Below are 25,631 nucleotides of genomic sequence, written 5' to 3' on the forward strand. Positions count from 1 at the left end.
AAGCACCTAAGTGGAAAGTTGTATAAACTGGTTATAAATGAAACTAGTCTGTAAATAAGACTAGAGTTTTGAAGATAAGCCACTATGGAGTAGCATTTGAAATAATGACTACAGGAATAAAATACTTTATACCAGCAACTCACAAGTGTGTAAGTGGGACTTGATGACAGAGTACAAGTGATTCTGTTGTTCAAAGTTAAAACTTGTGATTTGTATCTTTGAGTGGTTGACTTATATCAGTAGCAGAGCCTTGAAAGGTGACTGCATTTCCATATATCTTTTTTGCACCATGTTTTAAATACTTTAATGCTGCCAGCTGTTTACCTGCAGGGGCCAGATTTACATTTGCCTTCAGCGTATAATTTGGCTTTTGGGGAATGAAGGTAGACAGGGTTACTTTCCTTTGAAGCATCAAAAAATGACCACAGAAAGTAATGGGATATTGGGGCAGAATCTACTACTATTTTAATGATATTGGAATTAAAAAACCTTGCCTGTTTCTGTTCAAAGAGGTCCAAAGAGGATCCTGATTGTCAGATCTGTAGTCACAGAGGTTCCTATCCTATTTTCATAATGGAGTTAACAGTCCCGCCTGTTTTCTGCCCTTATATATGGGGTTAGGCAGTGCTTACTTTCTAGATCCACTAGGCAGTTTCTCTTAAAAAATGTCCTGTTGCTAAGGCCATGGCTGGGACACTGGTGGCATGTTTAATTTTTTCAATTTTACTCTCACATATTATCTTCTAGGGTGGTTGGTGTGGTTTTTGTGTGTTTCTTTTTGTTTTTCCTTTATACTGAAGGAAAAACATATACTTTTTCTGAATTTACAGCATACATCTTCATAGAAAACAGCAGAATATATATCCATGGTTAGCTGTGATTGACTCCAGGTCCCTCAAGACTTGTGTTTCTTATTATATGAGTTCACAAAAGTTGTTAAACCTCTGTGAGTGTCACGAGCTGGAAAACGTTTGATGCCCTATGGAACATTAAGCATTGTGAACTGCTCTGTATGTCCTTTGCCTGAACATTCTGAGAATGTGGAGTTTGCAGATGAGATACATTTTGGATTTCTATAACGTAGTCATTCTTAATTCTCTTGTAATCTCCTAAACTCTATTTCACCAGTTGATCAACTACAAGAGTAAGTTCTAGATTCTGGGGATGCAGGTTTGTAAAAATCACTTCATCTAGGTTTCCATTCTAAATTCAGCACATAGGCATGTTGGCAATACATCCAGATTTGGTCTCTGGAGAATGATTTTGAAGATGTGAGGTGAAAGTCATAACCTTCTATGCCAGATGGCATAAAAAACATCTCAGCAACTTACTTATCATTGGTATTTTCTGGTACCATTCTGAAAGCAATGTAAAAGATTGAATGTGCAGTAGGCTCCCTGCTCACCTTTCTGAGATGTCATTTACTGCTTCCTATCCTTCATCTTGACACTTGGAGAGTATAGGCCATTTCTTTTGTTGCTTCCAGATGTATAGTTCTACAATTAGATTTATAATGAGTGAGACATTTTTTGGAGGAAGAACAGTCACTTCTACTAACCCAGCTCATTCTATGTATTCATCAGCACCTTGATGATGCTGCTACACACAAAGCAACAGGAAATCCTATTCTCCCTTGAATGTAAATTCTAGAGCTAAAAATGCTTCGCAATATACTATGAATTTTCTGTTGAACATACTGACTAACCAGACCGGTTATTCAAGGATCAGTCTTGGGAAACCACTTTGAACCACCCTGCTGGAGCTAATATGATGTCCATTCACTGAGCAGAATTGTGAAGATTCCAGAAAGGAAGAATAATTGATGTATCCTTAGTTATTATTGAATTAGTAGCATCTACTTGGAATTACAGCTCAGCTGTTGATAAAATGGGATGGGATGTAGAGAGAATAACCAAGAGTTGGCTAACAGTATGCAGATATCAAACCAGTTGGACACCTTCAGGGAAACATTTGAACATAAACTTATTTGATTAAGCAGCATTTCAATCTTTATTTAGCTGGATGGCAAACATCACTTCCTATCACTGGATTAGCATCTGCAAGGTACCAACATTGAAACACATAAACACTCACTCAAAGGATACTCCACCGCTGCTGGGATGATGACTGTTTTATAATACCAGTTTGTGCAATGACTCTTCACTTGTTGTACACATATCACAAATACAGAGTCAGAAAATTTTGTCTTGAGTTGTTAGAAGGTCTTCAGTGGAGTCCCATATATCTCCTTCATTTATAATTCTGTTAAAAGCTTTGAAATAGCAGAGTACTGCCTACATGAATACAACACAATGAGCAGTTAATTTGGGAAAACTGAAATGAGAGAGAAAAGGTATAATATATTTTACTTCTGGACATAACTTCATTGGCAGGAGGTAGTTACTTAGTGTCTGAAGATTAAAGTAGTACTTTATCAAAATAAGCATACAACCCAGACTTGTCCCCCAGGGAGCAGCGTTTCATAAATACATAAACAGGTGGCATAGCGCATACTCCAAAGATGGGAATATTTCCAAAAGAAGCTGCAGAAGCTTTTATGAAGTAAATCTTTATCTGACTGGGGAGAAGGTTCTCATTTAGCTATCTGTTAACATAGAGAATTTGAGTTAGCAATCCATATGGGTTCATTTTGGGAGAAAATCTGCAGTACTACTTGCAAAATGGTTTATTCTTTCTCTCTTTCAACAAAGCCAGTCACCTCAAATCAGGGTTGGGAATGTTTTAATAAGATCCAAATACCTGTAAAATGTTCTAACCACAGAATGGTTTGATTAAAGATCATCTTGTTCCAAACCTGCCAGTACACCTTTCACTTAGACCAGGTTGCTAGAAGTCCCATCCAGTCTGGTATTTAACACCTCCAGGAATGGATCATCCACAATCTCTCTGGGCAACCTTCACAGTAAAGAATTTCTTCCACATACTTTATCTACTACTCCTATTTTAAGCATTCTCTTTGTCTGTTTGAGGCCATTCCCCTTTGTCTATCATTACACACCCATGTGAAAAGTCCCTCACCAGCCTTCCTGTAGGATCCTTTTAAGTATTGAAAGGTTTTACTAAGGTAACCCCAAAGTGCTCTCCAGACTGTGCAGCGCTAACTCTCTCAGCTTTCTTCAGAGGAGAGATTTTCTTAATAGTAATTAAGTCATTGACATAGAAAGCTACAACTACTTTAACGAGAAATTTTGCTTTGGAGTTAAGGTAAGGTGGACTTCTATTGATTTTCAAGAAGTAGAATCAAAATGCTCATGAAGAATCCTATATTCACACAAATATTTAAGAAATAAAAAAGTTAAAAACAAGTCCTTGTACATTTCACCTGTAATGTTAAGAATGAAGGACTCAGTAACTGCACAGTGTACACACAGTAATGCTTTTGAGGCTATAATGAGCTGGACTATTAGCTGCTAAATTAAGCACAAAGAAATCTTGAAACTTGCTCAGACTTCCCAGGTCTCAGGGAAACAGCAGGAGAGCTTATTTGGATGAACCTGATTGCAAATCTTTTTATCAGAATCACTGCAGGTGAAGGTTGTGAGAACAGCCTTATATATACTGCAAGAGGATTGTTCCACCTGGTATGAATATTTTAGTCTCTGATTGTTTTAGTCTCTGAACCAGGATGCCCGGTCAGAAACACTTGCAGATAACGAAGACAAAATCTGGCTTCAAGAGAAACAAACGCACTCCATGTCACACAAAGTATTCTCAGATTCAGGTTATTATTGCCCAGGGACTTCTTTAAAATTGAAGCCAGTTTTACCGATTGCTATGAATGCTCTGAAAGCCAAAGTCTGCAAATTTGCTTCAGTAAGATGGCATTAGAAATTGCATTTATTTTTCTTTCTAAGCCAAGATTTTGGCAGAGACTTGTGAGGCAGCATATTCTGTCTGTGATCTGGCAAAGAAGATACTCTAAATTAATTAGAAGTAGGTGGGGAAATATTATCCCCGAGGACCTTGCCTGGAAATAAAACCTAGAGTTTTTGAAGTTCCTTGCAAATAAAAATAGTAAGATAGAAATAAACTACAGCAATTAACGGTCACAGCAACTTCCTAGGAGACATAAGATCCAGAACTGTTCTGGCTTTCAATCCGACCTGGGTACAACTATGTGAGTATCCCATCAGAATCTATTGTCCTTGCTTCAGTCACTTCTCTAGAACAGTCCTATTTCCTGTAAATAACTGGGTATTAGTTGTGTCAGCAAAAAAGAGGAATTCCTTAGCCTAACAGCTAGGGAATTCACCTGGGTTTTAATAGCAGCATGTGCCACACCCTTAACTGCATCTTACCAGATACTGTATTTTCCTGCTACTGGCTACTCCCATGCAAGTTTAGTGGTTTTGATCTGAAATCATTCCCAGGCTGCAAAATATTTCAAAACGAATGTTACTTCAGCCAGAATTCTTCCCAAAATCAAAATTATTTCAACCAGTATTATAAACAGTATTTCCCAATATTAACAATTTTTTAACAGAGTATTTCCAAGCTGCCAAGACTCAAGACAACTTCTTACACTGCTGACAACTCTAATAGCAGGGCTGTAATAGGTAAGGGAAAAAAAAAATCAAAATGATGCCTAAAAATAAAACTTTTTTTATTTAGATTGCTACTAGATTAATGACATTATGCAGATAAAAATAATTAAGCACCTATCCACAACTAGCAATTCTAATCACAGATGAGGCAGTTGGCTACACTGCCATTTTATGCCCCCAGGACATGGTGAAGGTCATTTAAGTGCACCAATGTGGGATGCAAGCCTACTGGCCAAAAAAAAAGTTCCAAACTCCAGAAAACGCAGCAGCAGAATAGGGCACACACAACCACATCACTCAAAGACTGACTGCGAATCTTTAAGCCAATGCCTATGGAAAAGAATAAAAGGCCCAGGATGTGCCAATAAGAACTGGATTTTTGTTTTTGTGACACCATTTGTTTTCTGTTATGGGTATTTGTGTCTTAGGTTAACATTCCTCTAGATAAGGCCTCCTACCTGATAACATTCATCCCCAGGCCAGGCCACTGATCTATGCCCCTGGCACGACACAACTGTTTCTGTCTGGATCCCAAAATACTTCCAAGAACCACATCACTTTGAGTCGTTTTTCGTATAGAGAACTGGCCAGAAAAATGGTCCAGTGAAAGAAATCACGATCCTGGAAAGAGACCCTGAGCACGTATGAAAGACCATATGGTAATGATCAAAGCTGAGGAAAACCAAAAAGCTGCTTTCCACCTGCAAAACAGAATTGTCTGAAGATAGTGAAATGGGAATGCTTTGAAGATAAGCCATCATGTAGTGTGGGAAAAGGAGGCAAGAAGTGAAACCTGGTATTGAGACAATTTCCTAAGGTGTATTCTGTGATTGGTGGGTGGTGGAGCCAGGTGCTGATTATTTTCTACCCTGTTCTAACATGTAAAAATCAGCAAAAGAAGTGGTAATTGTATTTGTTTCCCGCTTTTCCTCATAACCTGTTTTCCAGTGTATAGAAAGCAGGCATGGGTGGATCTAAAAATTATCTGGTCTCCCTCTTTCAAATAATTTCAGGTTGTAAAGTAAATCATCTGCACTTCCTGAAATGAAATTCCTATATTATCTTCCTTTTGGTCTTCTGGCTCTCTTCAGGAAAATAAAGGCTTGATTTCAAACATTGGGCCTGCAATTTCCTCTCCTGTGCTTCTTAATCAATCTGAAATCTAAAGATAGGCACTCACGTGAAGATGCTATTTTTGAGGATACATCAAGAGAACTGACTACACCCAACTTTCTCCACACTTCTGTTCCACTGACTGGTAGCATCTATGCCTCATTCAGAAAGCATACAGTATTTTGAGACATATGCAGGACTTTGACACCAAACTAAACTACAAGTCTGGAGAAAAAAAAGCAAAAAAAACATTCTTAGCCATTCTTAGTAACAGCGGAGGATGCTTCAGCCATCATTTTTAAAGCAGGCAGAATGAAAACCTGAATGAACTTGAGAAAATACAACAAAATAAAAATACGTATGTAATTCAATCGTAAGCTGTGTAAAGCAAGGAATTTCAGATATAGAGATATAAATCCAACAGTTTAATCATCACTCAGATGATATTTAATTCAACAGACATTAATTATCTCTCAGACATGAAGAGTGGTATTGATGACTGAACTTCAGGTGTTTACACCTGAGATGGCAGTAATTTAACTGGTCTCTGTTTACAGTCATGTAAGAACAAAAGGTGGTTATGGTGGATCTGTCTAGCCCAGGTCCTGTTTCTGAAGGGGAGCAAATGTAGACAGCTGTCTAGCTTTGCAGGGATGCCTGCTGAGTCGTGTTCCTTTACTTATTCTGACAGCCCTCAGCCATTTGTGCTTTAGGGAATTCTATGCTGAAGTTGGCTGCTATGTGTTTAAAAACCCTTCAGGGTTTTTTTTCTCCCCAAACAACTTGTTTAGTCTCTCTTTTAAGACATGCACTTTTAACATTCATTCACATCACATCCACAGCAACAGACAAGGTATTTCTATAACTCCATGCATCCAACCTCTTTAGATTTCTGCACTAGCTAAATTAATCTAAATCCACCAGCTACTAAAGGAACCCAGTAAGTTCCTCATATAGTGAATAGGTGCAAATATCCTCATATTGTTAACGGTGGGCAATTCTCACTTTACCTCATTTTAAAACAGATACTGTAAGATTGTGGATTTTCAATTTTACCCCAAGTTTCACTGATCGGTTGCAGCAAAGTTGTTTGCAATTTACTTCGTTATTTTTAAAATTTGGGTTACATTAACAGTATCAAGTTTTGCTTTTTTATAGCCTAGTTATTTTAAGTATTTTTTTTTAAATCGTTTTACTTAGGTAGTTATTACACCTGTGCAAGTGCAGCCTGTGGAATTCAGTTAACTGTGCATTCTCAGTGATGTGATTCAGTATTCTGGATTGAGACAAATATATCTTTTGCTCCAAAGTTTTGTTTTACGCATAACTGCAAACAGCAGTTGCAAACTAAGAATAACTAGAAATCAGAAATTACAACACGCCCCACCCCCCCCCTCCAAATAGTACTTTATTTTGTAATGTGTCTGTGAAGCTCCTTAGATTGTGATGAGAGCTTATGTCTTGTCTAGAAACTGGGTATTTTACATTTTTGAAGGCTGTACTTTTTGGTGTTGACTACTAAAGGAACTTTGCTATCATATCTCAATAATAAACTGGAAAGACAGAAAATGCACCATCGAAAAGCTAAAATTTGAATGTTCCATGCAACAGAGCAATGAACAAGACATTCTGAAATGCAAAGGGCACTGTAACTAGCATTTCTCAAACATATTTTCTCAAGCACTGTACAGATATTCCAGGTGAAGCAATAAAAGAGGTCAGGTGTGGGAAAGGGTGAGAAAGCAAAAATAAATTTCATTTATAAGTAGATAGTAATTTTGACAAAACTATCTGGCAGCAACATTGGATCATGTAAACAAAAATAGTGAGGTATCCAAGAACTGAACAAAAAAACCATGCTGGAATAAACACAGAATTTATTAGGGACTGTTTGTAATAAGTGTGTCCTGGTTTTAAATTTACAGTACTCCTCAGTTTCATGTTTGACTTCCCTTAGCTGGTTAAGGAAGAAGGCAGCAATGACAAGCTTGCATTCAATTATAGAAATCATCTCAGTAGACTGACTACAACTTTGCATACATATTCCTGTAACAGACAACCAAGGCATGCCAGAAGACAACTGCTTTACTTGATAGACATGATAAGAATTTTCTCATTTTCTCTACCTAATAACAGAGAAATTAAAATATCTTCCAGTATTTATAGGCACAGTACCAGAATAAACAGTTTTCTTCACTTCTTCTTAGTGACATATTTTTAACAATAATTGTAGTTATTTATCAAGACTAGCCACTGTTCATTTAAGTAATTCTGAAGTCCTAGAGAATACTCTTGAATCAGTGGGATTTGATCACAGGTAAGTATCTGAGTATGATAATCCATTCTAAAAACCTGGTATCACTAAAGATCATGACAGTTAACGGTGAATGTTGTTCAGCGTCAAAGTAGGAACTGTTTGTGGTCAGTTCTTCACTATAAAGGATGTATTTAATTATCACAAAACACTGACAAAACACAATACCATACAATGTTGGAACACCATAATGCTAAACAGTACAAAGAATAGCCATTCTGAGCCAGATCAGGATGGACACCTGAACAAACCCAGCTTTGCTAGTGGCTGATTAAAACAGGGATACTCCAAGGATCCAGAATATTCTGGGATACTTTCCTAGCTGCAGCAGCATTTAGGTTAGGGATTTTACTAAACAGGATACTATTTTATAAGTAATGCAGATTTTTATAATGCAGTTCTTGTATGGAATCTAGTGTAAAGCTAGTTTTGGTAGTCAGAAAAGTGCCAATGAATTTCAAAATCTGCTACATGAAAACATACTTATTCTCATGAGATTGTTGATGTGCCTGTTTAAAAGCCAGTGGATTATAAAATTTTCTCTTTTTACTTGTGATTTTAGATACTAATTTTCAATCCTCTCTCCTCCATGTTAGATTTGCTCCTCAAACGAAAGATACATCTTCAGGTGTGTTGTTTCTCTGTGACTTTGCAAGAGACCTTTTTGAAAGCCCTCTGTAAATCCAAATGAACTACTCAAATCACCCTGCCCCATAATCAACAACTACAATGAAGAATGTGACAATAATTATTTATAGAGTTTTCAAGGTGTAGGGAGGAATGAAAGAAAACCCAGTAACAAAAGACCCCAAAACATGTCACCTGTTATTCAGAGGAGAATTTTAGGAAAAATATTTAAACCACAAGTTAAATAGCTATACAGTTTCAAATTTCAGTTACTTCAAGACTGTGGTCTTATTCTAATCAACTTATTTGTACTTATTCTAATCAACTTGTCCTAAAAGGTGTTAAATTCACGTTTTCTGTGCAGGAGGCATTTTTACGTTTTAACCTTTTTACGTTCCCTCATGATGAACAGGATGTGAAGAATCAGTATTTTACATCCACTGAAATCAACATTTTAATACCAATTCAAAACTATTTTGCACCCCTTTTTTAGAAGTTGCTGTAAGCACAATCTTGTGAAGTTGGTGACATACTCGAGTATTAAGCAAGTGGCAACTAAATGCAAATCCCTCTCAGAACATAGGAACGAGAAAAAGGAATTATCAAAGCAAGTTGCCTTACCAGACAGGCTATAACTTACTATGTAACTGTTGAAAATTATTTTCTTAGGTTATTCCATGTTTCTTTGTTTGCATGTTTTTTGTTTTTGAATAACAAAATATGCTGACCTCCACCGTAACTAGACAGAGTCAGATAGCTGTATCTGGCAAAACCAAACTATGCAACTGTGAAAATACAGGCAAAAGCTGGTAATTGTCCAAATTAACTTCTCCTTTTCTAGCAAATGACAAAACTTTGCATATATGGGTAAATAATTTTTCCATATCATAGTATCCATTAATAGTCTGATTTGTTTTAAATTATCCATCAAACTTCACAATTAAGGAATACTCTACTAGAAATCTGAAACTGTGCTTTTAGATTCCTGACATTCTTAATGTTCCATTATAATACCATGATTTTAAGACTTGCAAGGCCTTTATTATTAACTAAAAAAAAGAAGTTAATTGGAATTATGCATGATGCCAATATTCCTGGTCCCTACAAGATGCACACTTGGTATCAGCTGACAGGAACATGGAAACACAAATGTGTGGTAAAATAAAGAAACTAAAGTTTATGAGTGAAGCTAAAATTTCACCAAAACATTCTTGGTTTTATATAGGAATTAAAGTACTGGAGTGGCCAACCATTCAAAGCTCATGTACAAAAATTTCAAGTGGACAACAGACAATAAAAGTCCCCCAAACCTATATATCCACCTAACTTATAGAGTTGATGGGAGTAAAAAGTAGTAGCATACGCGAGGAAAGATACTATGATGCTGCTTGTTTTTTTGAAGAAGGTACTTTCACCAAGACTTGACAGAAATAATCCAAACTCATGATGCTATGCTGGCTGAGACAGCAATGACAGATAATAAGCCTTTTTCAGAAAACTGGTGGCTCTGTGGAACAGCTAGAAATGGGAACGAACTTTGTCTCTAGCAGCAGCATGCTGCCTCCAGCACACAATGGAACTACCAAAGCCAAAGTGTAAAATATTTCTGATCAGCCCATAATTTCCACAGGGCTTTCCAAAATAATGGAAGCTAAAAAACTGGAAAGAAAACACCTCAATTCTAAAACAGCTTGGTGAAAAAATGTAAATGTAACATCTGTGGTACTTTATTCTGCAATACTGCAACTTCCTAGTAATCCTTTAACATTTTTTTGCTATTGCCATGTAAAGTGGCAAGACACGTGACCTGCAAACAAATTCCACTTGGTAAAGAACATATTCCATTTACTTGGGAGCTTTACACTTTTTCTTTACCCAGTAATGATTTTGTTACTTTCACAGGTTTCAAATATTCTTCCAATTAAAAGCTTATATTAATTAGATGCAGCACAGCTGAATCTTCTGCCAAAATGAATTTGTAGTCTCATTCAACATTCTAATTCTCCTTCAGATGAATTGCTAATCTTATTCGTCATAAATTACCAATTATGGTAGTTTACTTGTTTTGTCTTTTGACATATTCAAGGTTCAGGAGCAATTTTACTTATCCCAAAACACTGTGGAGTAAATAGAAGCTGGAGTTCACCTATCAAACATTCACTTCTGAGAGTACTTAAGACAGCCAGATCATCTTGTACAATTTCTGTTTCAGCCTAGAGTTGTAATAATTTTGTAAAGTAATGAAAGTGTGATCTCTAAAATGATCTCTAAAATATGTTCTTGTTGCAACTTTCCTTGCACACTCATGCCCTCAGTACTACTTCTAAGGTTTGAAGACCATAATGACTACAATCAATTCTATTCTCACTGTCACCATGGTCATTCCTAAATCATGCAATAGGATCAAAAAATCCAAGTCTTATGAAAATGATGAAAGGAAAAGAAGATCAGGGCTCAAACACAACTTAAAGACTTCAAGGTGGCATGAATTATACACAATCATAAACAAAGAAACAAACAAAAATATTTCTTCCTTAGAAACATAAGGGGATTTATCAAATTCTCCTTTTAAGTATTTACATTATCTTTCCAGGAGAAACAAAGACATAAGAAACTCTGCTTTATGTGAAACTGGTTCTAGTTATGAGAAGTATAAATTAACAGAGAGCAATTTCATTAATTAGGTGTTCAAAGAGAATGTTAGGTATCTAACACTAATCAGTCAATTGCATGGACCATGTTATTTCAAAAACCAAGCTGTGTCTCTGCTGCATTAGATACCTGTGGATTTCTCATTTTGATAATCTGATAAAGCTTGAAGATCATTAAATGAAGAACTTGCTGCTTTTACTTGGAAGAAACAGAAGAAAAAAACTCCAATGAATGGCTTTTCTTTTTATTGTCTTGTTAGTTAATATAAGCATATTAAGCTGAACTGGAGTACAAAGAGATGCAGTAGATTGTGGCTGCGATTCCAGTTTGGTGCACTTTGGTACTCCTGGAGGACTACAGGCTCCACTGCAAAATGCAGCATTCAAAATTCAACAGAAGATGAATTGGAATAATAGTTTTTGTCTGTGATAGGAAAATAGCAACTTCATCCAACTGGCTGATTATGATGAAACTGGGTCAGAACCAATGCTTTACATGAATGCTAGCCAGCATATAGGGAGCTGGTTAAAACTGAAACAAGAATATACACCATAAAATAATAAAACCTGGGCAATACAAGACAGTTTTAAGCCTTCTTTTTGTTAAAATCTAACACAGCACTCACACCATTACTTAGATCTATGTGGAGAGAGCTGTTTCAACTGTATCGTTTGTGACAGGTGGTATAAAACTTTCAGTTGCACAGGGAAAAGGTGTACAACCCCCCCATTTGTAAAGTGTTTTACTGATCATGTACCAATGCCATAACTTGTTAAGTTAAAGCATTTAAAGCAACAGCCAGTGATATATAAACAAACATTTCAAATATAACATTATGCCTTTTTAAAACTATAATTCAATAACATTTAAGACAAATTGAGCTTAGAATATATACTTGCTGTTAAGGCTGAGATGCTATTGCTATATCTCCTGTTAAGTAACAGGAAACCTCAATTCAGATAAACAGGTAACCAGCAATAAAATACCCAGAACTGTAATTATGCAATTAGTATATGCTGATACTGTGTGAAGCACTCAAGTATTCTGATTTAATTTGTGAATGTTCAACTGGCTTAGTTTCACTTTTCAAGAACATCACAGACAAACAACAACAATCTTTATCTTCCAGACTAAACCTGCTCCATAAGCAAAACAAAACCCAGTGCCTTCTATTCCAGTCATAAATGCTTCTGAGATAATGACAGTATTAATCTCAGCAGAAAAGAGTTATGTAATATGGATTTATACAGAAGAGTCTTGAGTTTTATCCACCCTTTGCTCTTTAACTGCCAACACTGTCTTGTATAGAAAGAAAAAACCCAGCTTTTATTGAAAGACTTTGCCTATGCAAAACTTACTGAACTTATAGAAGTTCAGAAGTTTAAAAACGGTAGTAGATACAAAATTACCATCAAAGATCAATCATAACCTCTAAAGTTGCTGCTGATTTCAAACATTCCTTTTAACAGATTCCTAGTACAGCAAGTTTTTACAAGTATGAACACTTCAAATCTCCTCTATATATAGGGAAGTTTATAACAGGTTCAATTGGAGACATGAAAATCATTTTAAATAGACATCACAAGATGCATCTGTAGTTTAAAGGTCAAATTTATTAGGAGATTAAGAGATGTATTATCCATGAACTATAAATACAACACAGCTGACTTTATTCACAGTCACACCCCCAATGCCAACCTATTTTGTAGATACTCTTGTTCTTTTGTTCCAAGAAAAATTTGCACCATAGGACTTGGATTTCGGTTTTGGCATCTTCTTCTCTTCAACATCATAACTCCAGCCTAGAGGTTATGGGGTAATGGCAGGGTGAGACAAGAAACAGCAAGAATTATATTCTCAGCATACAATATACAGCAGATCCGATATAAAGGTTTTAATATGTTTTTTAAATGTAAGCACCCACTAATTGTTCCTTTCTAGTTGGCAAGAGAGAATAATGAAATGCCATGTGGCAAATTACCATTCTGTGAGATGGGAACACCTGACCATACTACAGACCTCCATGCAAAAAACTTGACAGTCATCAATGAAAAGCTCAACAGGGAAGACTGACTGTCCTGTAAGTTCATGGCTCCACAACTCCATAGCACACAGAAGCACTAAGGCTCTCTGTATGTTGGCACAGGAAACAAAGAAGGTAAGAAAACACATGCCATAAAACAACATACAAAAGATCAATCTCAAAGGCTGGGAGACAATGGACACCTTGGAAAGCTAATAAGAAAGAAAAGAAGGAGAACCAAAAATAAACCAAAAAGCAAAGAAAAAACTTCAACATTAGAAAGGAGCTTAATACTTAACATTTTTTGTAATAATATAAAAAATTAGGAGCAAAAAGAAAAGGGAATGAAGTGATAGAAGACAAGTAAATTATGTGATAGTTAAGCAAGAGAAATGCTTAAAAATGTCAGAAAAGAGGAGGTGGAGACATTAGTGTTTATGTAAATCAAAATGCAAATTGATTGCAGCCTCCAGGTGCCTGGAAAGTTGCCAGGGCAGCACTCAGTACTCCAAAGTTTGGTCTCTTTAGCTGCAATATTTCACTCAAAGTTGAGATACTTCTGTTGAAGCCAGAAGTGGTTAAGTATGAAGTTTTAAGTGATACTCATAAGACAGTACTTTTCTTCCTTAGTTTTAAAACTGAAAGTTGCAAGCCCTAAAATGCTTAATATATATCTGAATTTTTATACTTAAGGTGCTCACAGTAAACAGTCAAGATACAGCTACACATCAAAATATTCTCTAAGATACACAAGTTGTCATGTCACTGCATCAATTTTGCTTATTCACAAATGTCACACAAACATTTTCTTCATGTTTATTAGTTTCAACCAGTGTTAATTTCCAAGTTAACTATTCTCTGTAAGAAACACTGAACAGAAATTTTTAAAACATATTTTTCCATCTGTGAAAACACTGGCTTTTGCCTCCTGTTCTGATTAAAAAATATAGGCTTGAGTAAACAGCCAGAACTAGATCCAGAGACAGACTTCAGTATTGCAACATTCAGCATTGTAACACCTAACATTGAGACACTTGGCTGCTGGAATGGAATCTACAGCCCCAAAGTATTGCTTCATCTTTTTATACACCAGATGGAGAGGGGCCGAGTGCCTCTAAAAGAGATTTGCAACTGCCAGCACAATGACTTGCACTGCCACAGATAGCCAAAACGCGTAAAATCAGTTACATCTAACTAATGATTGTAAGAGGCCACCATATGTGATTAGGTTCCACACATTGGAATAGACTCCTTCAGACCAGCACTTTGAGGTGTTCATGACAGAGAGCAGAGGTCACTTTTATAAAAACACCAGACCGTTGGGGGAAGTTCCTCTTGCCCAAAGCCCTGCCATACAAGCCATGTAGACAGAAAGCAGATTTCACCTTCTCTAGAAGAACACCCTCACCACCTGATTAAAGGTTACTGTGGAGTAGAAAAACTTTCCATCCTTGTTACTTAAGCTGTATGTTTCTAAACAACTGCTTCAGTGATTCAGACAGGACAAAAAAGTTAGGTCAACAGTCATAATTTTTTCATTTCTTCCAGTTAAAAATGTTACCTCCTTGCCTAGAACTCAAGACCATCCTCAGCTGTAATACACTGGACAGCAATGTCTCCTGTTACTGTATCCAGTCCTGCTATTCTGACATTAGAAAACACATCAGATGGGGCAGGCAGAAAGACATCTCCTGCTCTCCTTAAGTTCTTAGGTGAGAAAGAACTCTTAAGTTTACTAACTGTACCAAAATAACCTGCACTATCTAGAATTTTCAGAAATTACATTCTAGGTTCTTAAGGAATTCTGTCATGGCAAATTTGTGTGCTACATACAAGAGGAACAGAAAGACATAGTAATTTGTGTTCCTAGACTTAATGTATGTCTCAATACTGTCTTGGTCATGAAGCTAACATCATGTTAACTTCCAGTGTAAAAGTGTGTCTAAATTTCTAATGTCTTTTAAAAAGCAGATCTAAATATTGAAAAATTTGTATTTCTAGCTACACATGACATTGAAGCTATCACCACAGAAAATATTATGCACATAACATATACATAAATAAAAAATGAAATTAAAAGTTAGGCAAGCCAGTATCTACAGAAAAGTTTGGTGCATCTCAGTTATGGTAAAATTAAGAGTACAAGCTAAGTGAATAGTGAATTGCTAATATTAATACCAAGTCATAGCCTTAGTTTAGCTGGTTCCATGCACAATGGAGTAATTTCTAACTCATTGAAGGCATAAACTTTCTACACTGAACAAATGCATTTTACTTGAGTCTGCATTTTGTAAAGTCAAAATGTAACATCTACAAAGAGATTACATAAGCAGGTCATTACATTAATTTTTTTTTCCTGTATGCTGAATTGTTCAAGAAATAACATGAATGATACAGAAGCATAAATGCCAAATTCTCCTTAATTTCATTTGTTCATAAGCCAGTAAAATACACTAATAAAATTGCATAGATTATCCAATGCAAATGTGATCTTATTAATTTCTTAGATAATAGAACCTATTTTTCAATAAAATTAGTACTGCTAAGCAAAAAAAAAAATCCATTTAAAGAGAAACAGACAGATTATATTCTAGCTTTTACTATTAGAAAGTGAAAATAAATTAAACATTAAATGGTTTAGTTTCTTAGACTGACATGTTAATGGACTTATCACATTTGTGGTGCAGAATATCAACCATCTAGCAACTTTGCATAATTTGGTCTGACCAAGAAACTTTACTATGTACACCAGACTAAATATAGTTGAAAGCTGCACACCACAGGGAAGACTTCCAAAGAACCTTACACTTCATGTGTGCTATTCCTCACTTTATCTCAATGTAATTAATCATCTTCACATCCATAGGGACTAAGCATCAAGATTAACTTTTTAATGAAATTTGAGTTGATTTAAAAGAACAAAATAAGAAAAAGAAAAGAAAGCAGCAAAAAATTCATGCTAACATTTGAGAAACAAAGGACTGCTGAATATTCAAAACACTGAGATTATGGGTACTGTTTGTGGTACCATCATTCTGTCAGGAAATACAAGCCTAACTAAGTTTACAGATACATTCCCTCTGATGTGACATTGGCTTAATAATTATTAAGTAATTATACTGGCTTTTCTACTGTCTTTTTCATGAATAAGAATAAAGTATATGTGTGTAGACTCTAATGATGGGCAGAGATAGACACAACATCCTAAATCTACAGGTTCCTCATGGGGAGTAGTGAGGGGATGTGCTGATCTCCCCTCTGGTGACCAGTGACAGGACAAACACCTGAAACACCTTTCTAGAGAGTGGAAAGTCTAAATTCAACGCATTCAGCACCCCTGGAAATATCCTCCCTTCCCATTTTACTCCTCCCCATGTAGAACACTAGTCTAACAACTCTGCAGCACAGAGGGAAGGTAATTTATCCTGTACTTATTGTGTTGTTAATACTTTGAGATCAAGATTACCTATGAAAGGATTAACTTCTCATAGCTCATACATACAATACGTACCATTTTTTTCAGCAAAAGCAATGGCATCTTCTTTAGTAGAGAAAGTAAGAACCATGTTGGACAAAGGATCAGCTCTGTAAGTAATCAGATGACAATTTTTAGGCATATTGGAAATAGAATAAAAACTGTATCTGTATCTCAAATGTTAAATCAAATTCTGTATTATACAGCTCACTGCAGTATGCCAACTCGGAAACTATTCAACACACTTCTAAAGATTATTTTCAGGGTCAACACTTACTTTCTGCAAAGTACTGTTTTACTCTTTCAGAGTGTTAGACTTCCTTCACAACTACTTGCAAAAATTAATTGGGTTGTCAGACACACAATGTCTAACCACTTGCTGAGGTTATAGTAACTGCTCTGTGAGACTCTTTAAATCTGTAAAATCCCTTTCTTTTTGTAAGATCAGGAGGTCTAAGGTAATTCTGAACATTTCAAGGAGACCAAGTGTCTGTAGAACAGCTAGGCGAGGAATAATCACGGACAGAAAAGAACAGAATACTGAAGTGAGCAGAGAAGGAATTAACCAGAAACTGAAAAGTATATTAAAAAAATACTTAAACTTCTGCTTTGGCTGAGGTCACATGACCCCCACAATTTATTCCTACACAGCAAGCAGACCACAGGCCACAACTGCAAATAAAGCTCCAAAATGCTAACTGCTAGCTAACTAATTACATAGTGGTTAGTTTTAGATGACCAGCTATTCCTCAACTGCATGAATGAAATACCATAAAGGTTTTTGAAACAAATTAAATTCTCAGTAAAAACATAAAATTGCCTTATTTGTTGCTATAAAATCTCAATTTAAGAGTAATGACAAAGGATTAAAAAAAAAAAAAAGCAGACTTCTAACTCTTAAAGAAATTAGATACTGGCTGTAGCAACACAAAGATAAATAAAACCTCCCTGTGACAACACTGCCTATGAGCCTGGGAGACAACTGGAAAGACAAGACCAAATTGCAACAAACTATTGAAGGAGCTGCCTCTCAACTGTTCTCCCTTTGAAGCTAGAAGGATAAGTGAAAAAAAAAAGACTGAAGATACACTGAACTCTCTACAATAAAGGGCAAAGCCTGTGACTGGAGAAGGGGGAGGGGAAAAGGGGGAATCTCGCTTCCAGCAAAGACAATGTAATTTTATCTGATGTACACATGGAAAAATGGAGTTCACTATATATCCAATATATTCCCCAATAAAAAAAATCAGAAACAAACAAAAAACACACAACAAACAAACAAACCAGGATAAAGACAGAAAATACACTTTCGCAAGCCACTGTGATAAGCTCTCTTAAAGATATTTAAAGATTTTTCTTATAATAGCAGGTAAGTGAATTAAAAACTAAGAATTAGTTGATGATATGACCAGTGAAGCATCAAGTGGCCCCAGTGTACTGCAATGTAGTGACAACTTCTGCTTATCATTATTCTCTTCCATAATTGGGGTTGGAAAAATCTTTTCAACACTACTAAAAAGGAACAAAGAAACTTTAGAAATGAAGTGTGGTGAGGGACCAGTGCCTGTTCTCCACTGCAACTATGGCAAAAGCCTTCCAGGACAGAGACAGCTGGAAAATGAGAAATGTGCAGAAATTATTGTTTCTATTTAATGTGGAATCATCTTTCATTCAATCTAAATAGATTTCTGATTTATTTCCATAAATGAACTCTGTGAGAAAACTGAATTTCAGAATGTCCAAAACAGGATGAAAAGAACAGGATGTCCAGTATGACATCCTGATAGTGTCAGCAGTACCCAGTGTTGCAGAATTTCCTATGCCTACCCCCAACTGTTCTATCAATCACTGAAAATTAGGATTTCGCAGTTTGTTCTATGACATCTCATACAATGAAAACTTCGCACTTCCCCGTATTTCTTTGTTGACAGCTTTATATGACAAGGTGTACCCAAGAAATGTATTTAGGCATTCTCATAATGAAACCTCCTAATTAAAAAAAAAATTGTCATGGGCCCATTTTACTTAGATCTATAACTGGAAAATTTTCACTGAAAAAAAGCCCAAACAGTCAAGAAACAACAAGTGCAAAAAAATTCTAGCCCCAAATAAGACTGAAATATATTAAAGAACTGACAGAAATATAGGAAAGACCTACAGGTCTTTCCAATATACTCAAGTATACTGAGTTAAGAGAAAAAAGGGCTTTAATATGTAGGCCCTAGAGAGCTCTTACCCACTAATCCCATTTATAATATTCAAAAGTAAATGGAAAACTGTCTAAGAAATGTTCTTTGCAGAAATTAAATCTCAAGAGAAGAAACTCTTCTCAGGTACTTTTGGATGCTGAATGGTAACCAGAGTGTACACTAAGAGTTTTTACAAGAACGCCTTGAAAATTAAGATACAAACTCATTTACAAAACCTTTAATCTACTAGCATTGAATCTCAACAGAACACTTGTTTTTTATCCTACCTGGAGCTTGCTAACCCATGAGAAATTCCTTTCCCTACCCTAAAATAAAAAATATATGTAAAGCCTTCTCAAATTTTCATGAGAAATCAATGCAACAGGAAGACTTAATTTCAGAGTTACTTTGAAATAAATTTCTTAGGTACTTTGAACTAAATTTCTGGATACATTTTTGTTCTGTATATAAAAAAATAATTTCTGTGACTGGGTTTAGAATGTTAATACATCTCAAAAAAATTCATCCTGAAATTATTTAAGGTTTTATAGGTTTTTTTTTCATAAAATTTTGTATTCTCTAATGATAAGTGTTGATATGATTGTAGCCAGACACTTTCAGTACACATTGTATTCTTTCTGAAGTTTGAAAAATAATCTCTAGTGGTTGATTTTGGTTTATGTCTAATAATTAACTATTCTGAATACGCCTCAAAGGAGACAGCTCCAAATCAAAATTACAATATTGTCAGAGGAATTGCTGGTATAGTTCTCAGAGTCTACAGGAATTTTAACCACACTGTGAAATGTAGGTAATGAATTCATATGAGGAAAAAAAATGAATTAAAAATTAGATGCATACAAGTTGTAATTACATCTCCAAATTACAGTATATTTACCTAAGAATAGTACCTATCTGGATTTTTAGTGTATTTAAAAGATTTTAACGCTAATATTGACAATGCTTTAACAAATAGAATAATATTTTAAGTAGCTGGGCTTCTTGTGGTTTTTTTATTAGTTATGACTCCTCATTTTAGATAGGATAAAAAAAAAATCTGGAAGTATTGTTTTTGTTTAAAAGATGCAAATGAGAGCTGAGAATGATTAACTCCTTTAAGTTACTAATGACTTCTGGTCCTGATGCTGCCACACAGTAACATTCCCACATTGTAATAATTTAAATGTGTGGTTGTTAACATCTTTTTCGAACTTTTCCAGATGACATTGTGACCTTTAAAAATCTGCTTTTAAACTTAACAGATTACAAATAATACAATAAACAAACCAAACCACTTACTGTAAGTACTGTTATAATACAATCAGATTTACAGGTAGAAATAACTTAATATTTTGAATTTAATTACTAGAGAGAGCCAAATATAGAAGAAAAGTGTTTTCAAAATCACTAAGTACTCACGTAGATGCCCAGCCCATTAAAGGGTTCTCCCAGCGCTCCCTGTTATCAAATTCCATCTTCCATTTCTTTGTATTGTTAGCTCCTGACTGCATTGCATTGCGTGCTGGAACAAAAATGTGAACTTTTCTGGTTTTGATGTGCTCATCTGGAACACCAGTTAAAGTAGTGATATCCTAAAAAAAAACATAATGTGACTTGTCAAAGAAGGATTCATAAGAGACTCATAAAATCATACTGCTTATGCTTCATACATAAATTCATGCTTTATTTTTAAAGTTACAAAAGCAAAAAAAAATTAGAAAAATACATTATGATTTTAGCTGAACACAAATGAAGGTGACACATGTTAGGGCTGCTATTACTATACTTCCCCTGGCTGAGTTAGATTTTGCTTGGATCAGTTATGTAAACTTGCTCATCTCCCATCTACAAAACAGCTAGAGCCAGAGGGACAGGAAGGACATTTCCCCCCATTCTCCTCTGTCCACAGCTGCAAATTCAGGACTGCTTCAACTTGTACCAGCTAAAGTAAATGTGGAAAAGTGCAAACACTTTCTTCCTTCAGGAAAATATTAAGAGTGCTGACTGAAACATTGACAAATCCCAAAATATGAACAAGACCTATTCACCAAAATACTTGCTAGCCAAGTGTGTGCTGAAGTGTAACTGCTTTCCCTTGGGCTTAACTCTGTATATTGTTAAGTAACACCAACACCTATAGTGACTCAAGAAACTATCCTTAGCATGAAGGAGGAGGCACAATATGCTACTGATTGTTTGACAGTGCAGAGAAGGTGCTAGAATTTAGCTCTTATCTATCTAGCCATTCAACCTCGTCATGTATGCAGTTATGACTCAGCATTTGACAATCAGTTATTTTGTTCATGTTCAAGATCAAGAGAGGGACATTTGATGCTGATAACATTCTTCAGTATATTTGTGAGGACAAAATTATTTAGGAGAGTCCAAACTTCAAAAAATAAAAGATTTGTAACATTGTATATAATCAATAATAGGATGCCGTCCTCTGCTAGGGAGGGATAAACCTTCAAAATAAACCTAACAAAGATAAATCCTTCAAACCAGCCTAAAAATATTAACTGACATTAATAAAGTGTAAGATACAGAAAAACCTCACAAGAATTGCTATGAAAAATTACCCTCAGCAACAGCTGATATAATTAAAGTGAACATCTTTGCTAAAAACTAAACAGTAATTATGCAAAATTAACCTGTCAGTTCATCCTAGTAAAGACTGAAATCAAACATCAAATCAATCTCTAAGGAGGTTAAACTACTCCTGTTCCTTACATACTTAAAAGGCCAGTGGGAGCTCCTCAGTCTCCCTTCTCCCCTCCACTCCCCTCCCTTCCCCTCCTTCCAGGCACAAGTAGTAAACTGGTCAAAATCAGAAAACTGCAGCAAAACTTTGGGCATATTGAACTTACCTTGACACTATTGCCATGATTTGAACTAAATGAGAACTTTAAATAGAACACTGTCATTTTACATAAATGTACCTACTAACTTTATGGGACTTTCCTTCGTGGCAAACTTGAAACTTCCTGATGCAGTCACCAGACCATCTTTTGAGAAGCTGCAGTTCTCATTTCCAATTTGATTTTACAAAATTTGGGAGATCAGTCCCTCAAAACTATAAAAGGGAAGAAGTTTAAAGCATTTGACTTACATTTACAACTAGGACAGCAGGGGCAACAAACAAGCATCCACACTAGCTTTCCAACTTCTGACATTTTTTCCCAAATTACCATAGAAAAAAGTTGAACTATCTTAATTCAATTATAAATGCTTTCATTAGGACCAAGTCATGCTTATTTTTAATCCAAGTCTAGCAGTGATATGAAAGTGAAGCAGTACCAGCTACTGGAATGTTGCAACACCTATGTAAAAATACCTTCTGACAGACTGGCACTTCTCACTGCTGAAGATTAAGCTGCAGTTTAGGAAGGAATTTGCTTAAATTTTTCTAATTTGAATTGGCAAAGTGCTTTGTTTAACAAAAAGGAGTTTTCACCTACAGTAAAGTCTGGCAGAGATTCAATGTTTCAGCTTGCTTATTTATATGAATAGGTTGAAATACTAACCTCTATATCTATATTTAACAAACATATGAAAATGCAGTAATAGTCACAAAAAATTTATTTTTCTGCTCTTTAATAATATGGTATGTGCAAAAATGCTGGGGTAGTTATCATCAAATACTTTCAGACATAAAATTTAGAATAGCTCAGAATTATTTTTTTACTATTATTACTCTCAGCAACTTTTAAGTCTGAATTATGAATTTTATGCTTCAGATTTAGAAGTTTTTGAATTCTTTCAGAATAATCTGTAACTACTAAAATAAAGATACTACATTATATAACATTATGGACATATACTATTTTCTCTTTTGAAGACTTAACACAAGAAAATCATAAAAATGTTACACAGTGCATACATAACACCATCTAAAAAGAGTGTTAAAATCAATAAATGCTATATTTCTGAGATTAACATAGTAAAGAAATGCCTAGGCTTGTTTATCTGGATGAAAGCAAAATGAAAACCCCAGACAAACCCTTCAAGCCATGTTTTTTGGCACTCAGTTGGCTCTAAATTGAGGTTATTTCACTAATAATATAGGATTAATCCCATAAAAATATCTTCAAACTGAAAATTAAAACCTCCCTGCTTTCCAAAACTGAAATATCTACATGGTGTTGCTAGTTCTCCATACTAACATTCATTATGGCTAGAGTTTCCATGCCTTCTAGCAATCATTTATTGATATCTTCCCCATTTTAAAAGCTGGCAATTGAACAGACAGTTGTTAGGACAATGAGTTTCTGGTTGCTGAAGCTCAAGTTGTCCTGACATAAAATCACTGATTTTTGCTTGCTGTAGACATGTAAGGTACTGTAGCATAGCTGAGCTGTTGCCAAAGATATGGAATAAAAAGGCTTGGCATCTATCACATACTTGACACCTAAAGAGCACAGAAGCTCTAAGATTCCTATTCCCTGTAGGCGCACTCTTAGTCTAGACAAACTGATTTCTCACCATTTTAAAATGCATTACAAGACTCTATTGTGATCATTTCATCCACACAGCTCCAGCTAGTGACAGAAGAACCTGTCCTTTAAGCGACATTTCAATGGGCTAAAGCTCCCGCTCCAAGATGCCATTAAAACAATATAATACTTGAAAAGAGCTATGCTGCATTGGGTTAAACTCTTTGCTGGGTCTTCAGTGCTTTGTTCTGAGTTTAAGTTCTCATTGAAACTACCTGTGAACCAACTTTCCAAAAACAAAGATTTTTTGACAGCTGGTTTCACATTAGTATCTTTTTTTTTTTAAAGTATTCCTTAATTTTGCAGTATTAGCAATTTAAGATACTAGTGAGGTGTTCAGCATTCAAAATCTTAAAAGATATTAGATTACAATATAAAAGACTTGAGAATTGAACTGTACAGGTTTACTAAAAATCTAAAAATTAATAATCCTGTTTCACATTTTTAAAACAGACTGCCACCTTAAAGGTGCATTCTGACATTTTGGTTTCCTTAATAGATGTTATTTGAACAGTAAACTCTGATTTTTGGGGGTTTTTTGTCGGTTTTTGTTTTTTGGTGGGTTTTTTTGTTTGTTTGTTTGTTTTTTGTAACTCAAGAAAATTTTAATACTCATTTGGAGGCATTTTGTCTCTTCTTGGAAAAAGTTCAAAGGGACAAAACCCTTTTTTTTTAATGGTGGAAATCACATAAAATTTCTTAAAAACATAGGGGTGGTTATTACAACTTACATTACTTAAGAATGTTTGCCATGGTGGAAAGCCTGCTAAAGCTGTTCTGGAAAGGATAGTAACAAATAGAACGTGCTATGCAGCAATAAGAAAAACTGATTCACAGAGGCAGTGTCAATGAAAGCACTATTCAGCATGAAGATGACTTTTTAAGGAAACGAGAATTTCCTTCTTTTAAGTACTCCACTAATAGCAGAAATTCCAATGGGGACAAGAAATGGAACTCTCTAATTAAAGGAGAGAGACAAAATGATTGAAAGTAGCTCTGAAAACAAATGGTTTTGAATAGATGGGTCAGGTGTACATAAAGGTGTTATCTTTCTTCTATGGCATTTCCTTCACCATGAAGACAGAAACTGTACATAGCTACTATTAACTACCTACAGTTTAGCACTCCCTCCTTTTTTTTTTCTTTTTCTTTTCTTTTTTTTTTTTTTTTTTTTAATAAAGGAAACAGGGAACAAGCAATGGGAAGTTGATGTCAAAACAGAGAAAAACCTCCCAGCAAGCTTCCAGCAACCACCCAGGATTTAGAGTCTTGCTAGCCGCTCTCTTTTCAATACCAGAATTTCACACATTTCAATGACCATTATGACTTCAAAGAATCAAATTTTCATCATTGTCCGTCATCTGCCGGTTGATTTGTATAAAGCAGTTCTTCTGCATGCTTTCCAGACAAAGAGCTCCTTACTTTCGTGGCTATATATCAAGTTTAAAAGTTCTATTTGTGACAGTTGTGTCTGTGGTAAATTAGGATAACACTGAAGGAGTGCAGCTGCTCCACAGGAACCTCCTTTTTGGCATCATTTCACTTAAATAAAAACTGAATAATTACCTTCTGCCTTTATTAAACCACAAAAATGCCACTGGCCTTAGCAATTACTTCCGGTTGCCCCACCTACTTAACCTCAATAGTTTTACACTTGTTAGAATGGAAAGTAGAAGTTTTCTGTACTTTTTATAAGAGTTTACAATAGCTTGCTCTCTTTCCCCACCTCCAACATGTTTTACCAGACTAACTACGTAAAGTTTTGCTATAAATCCATGTTGCAATTCACTTTATTTAGAAGTTGTTATATCAAAGCACAGAACATCTTGCATAATACCACAAAGTAGCTGCTGTGAAAAAAGTTTTTTATTTAATGTGCTCAGCTGCTTAACTGTAAGTCAGGATCAGAACATTTATGTTTCTACATTTCAATACAATATTTTTGAAGGAAATGCAAGAGAATAGAATCTGCTATGTAAACTGCAAATGGAAAAATGGATCAGAATAAACTAAACATGGTCGGACAACATTTATCTAACAGCTACAAACAAAAAATGAGAAAAAGCATATTTGCCCTTAGGAAACTCTGTATCACACAGGATACAGTTTTCTTTCAGACTTCACAATCATTTTGCATTATCACAGTAAATGACGAACAACATGGTATTACTCATAATATA

The 25,631-nt window shown here is 35.3% G+C and overlaps 1 protein-coding gene across 1 annotated transcript in view; it reads right to left on the bottom strand.

Moving 5' to 3' along the window:
* Nucleotides 1-12,864: 12,864 nt before the first annotated feature.
* NDUFS4 (NADH:ubiquinone oxidoreductase subunit S4) overlaps nt 12,865-25,631 on the bottom strand; it is a 47,520-nt gene continuing 34,753 nt past the window's right edge. The window contains exons 3-5 of the mRNA XM_021553890.3: nt 20,378-20,550; nt 16,806-16,879; nt 12,865-13,073 (exon numbers count right to left, since the gene is read on the bottom strand). Of these exons, the coding sequence (XP_021409565.1) occupies nt 12,970-13,073; nt 16,806-16,879; nt 20,378-20,550 (351 nt within the window). The 3' untranslated portion in view covers nt 12,865-12,969. The remainder of the gene's footprint in view (nt 13,074-16,805; nt 16,880-20,377; nt 20,551-25,631) is intronic.

This window comes from Lonchura striata, chromosome Z, assembly GCF_046129695.1.
Source record: "Lonchura striata isolate bLonStr1 chromosome Z, bLonStr1.mat, whole genome shotgun sequence".
NCBI lineage: Eukaryota > Metazoa > Chordata > Aves > Passeriformes > Estrildidae > Lonchura > Lonchura striata.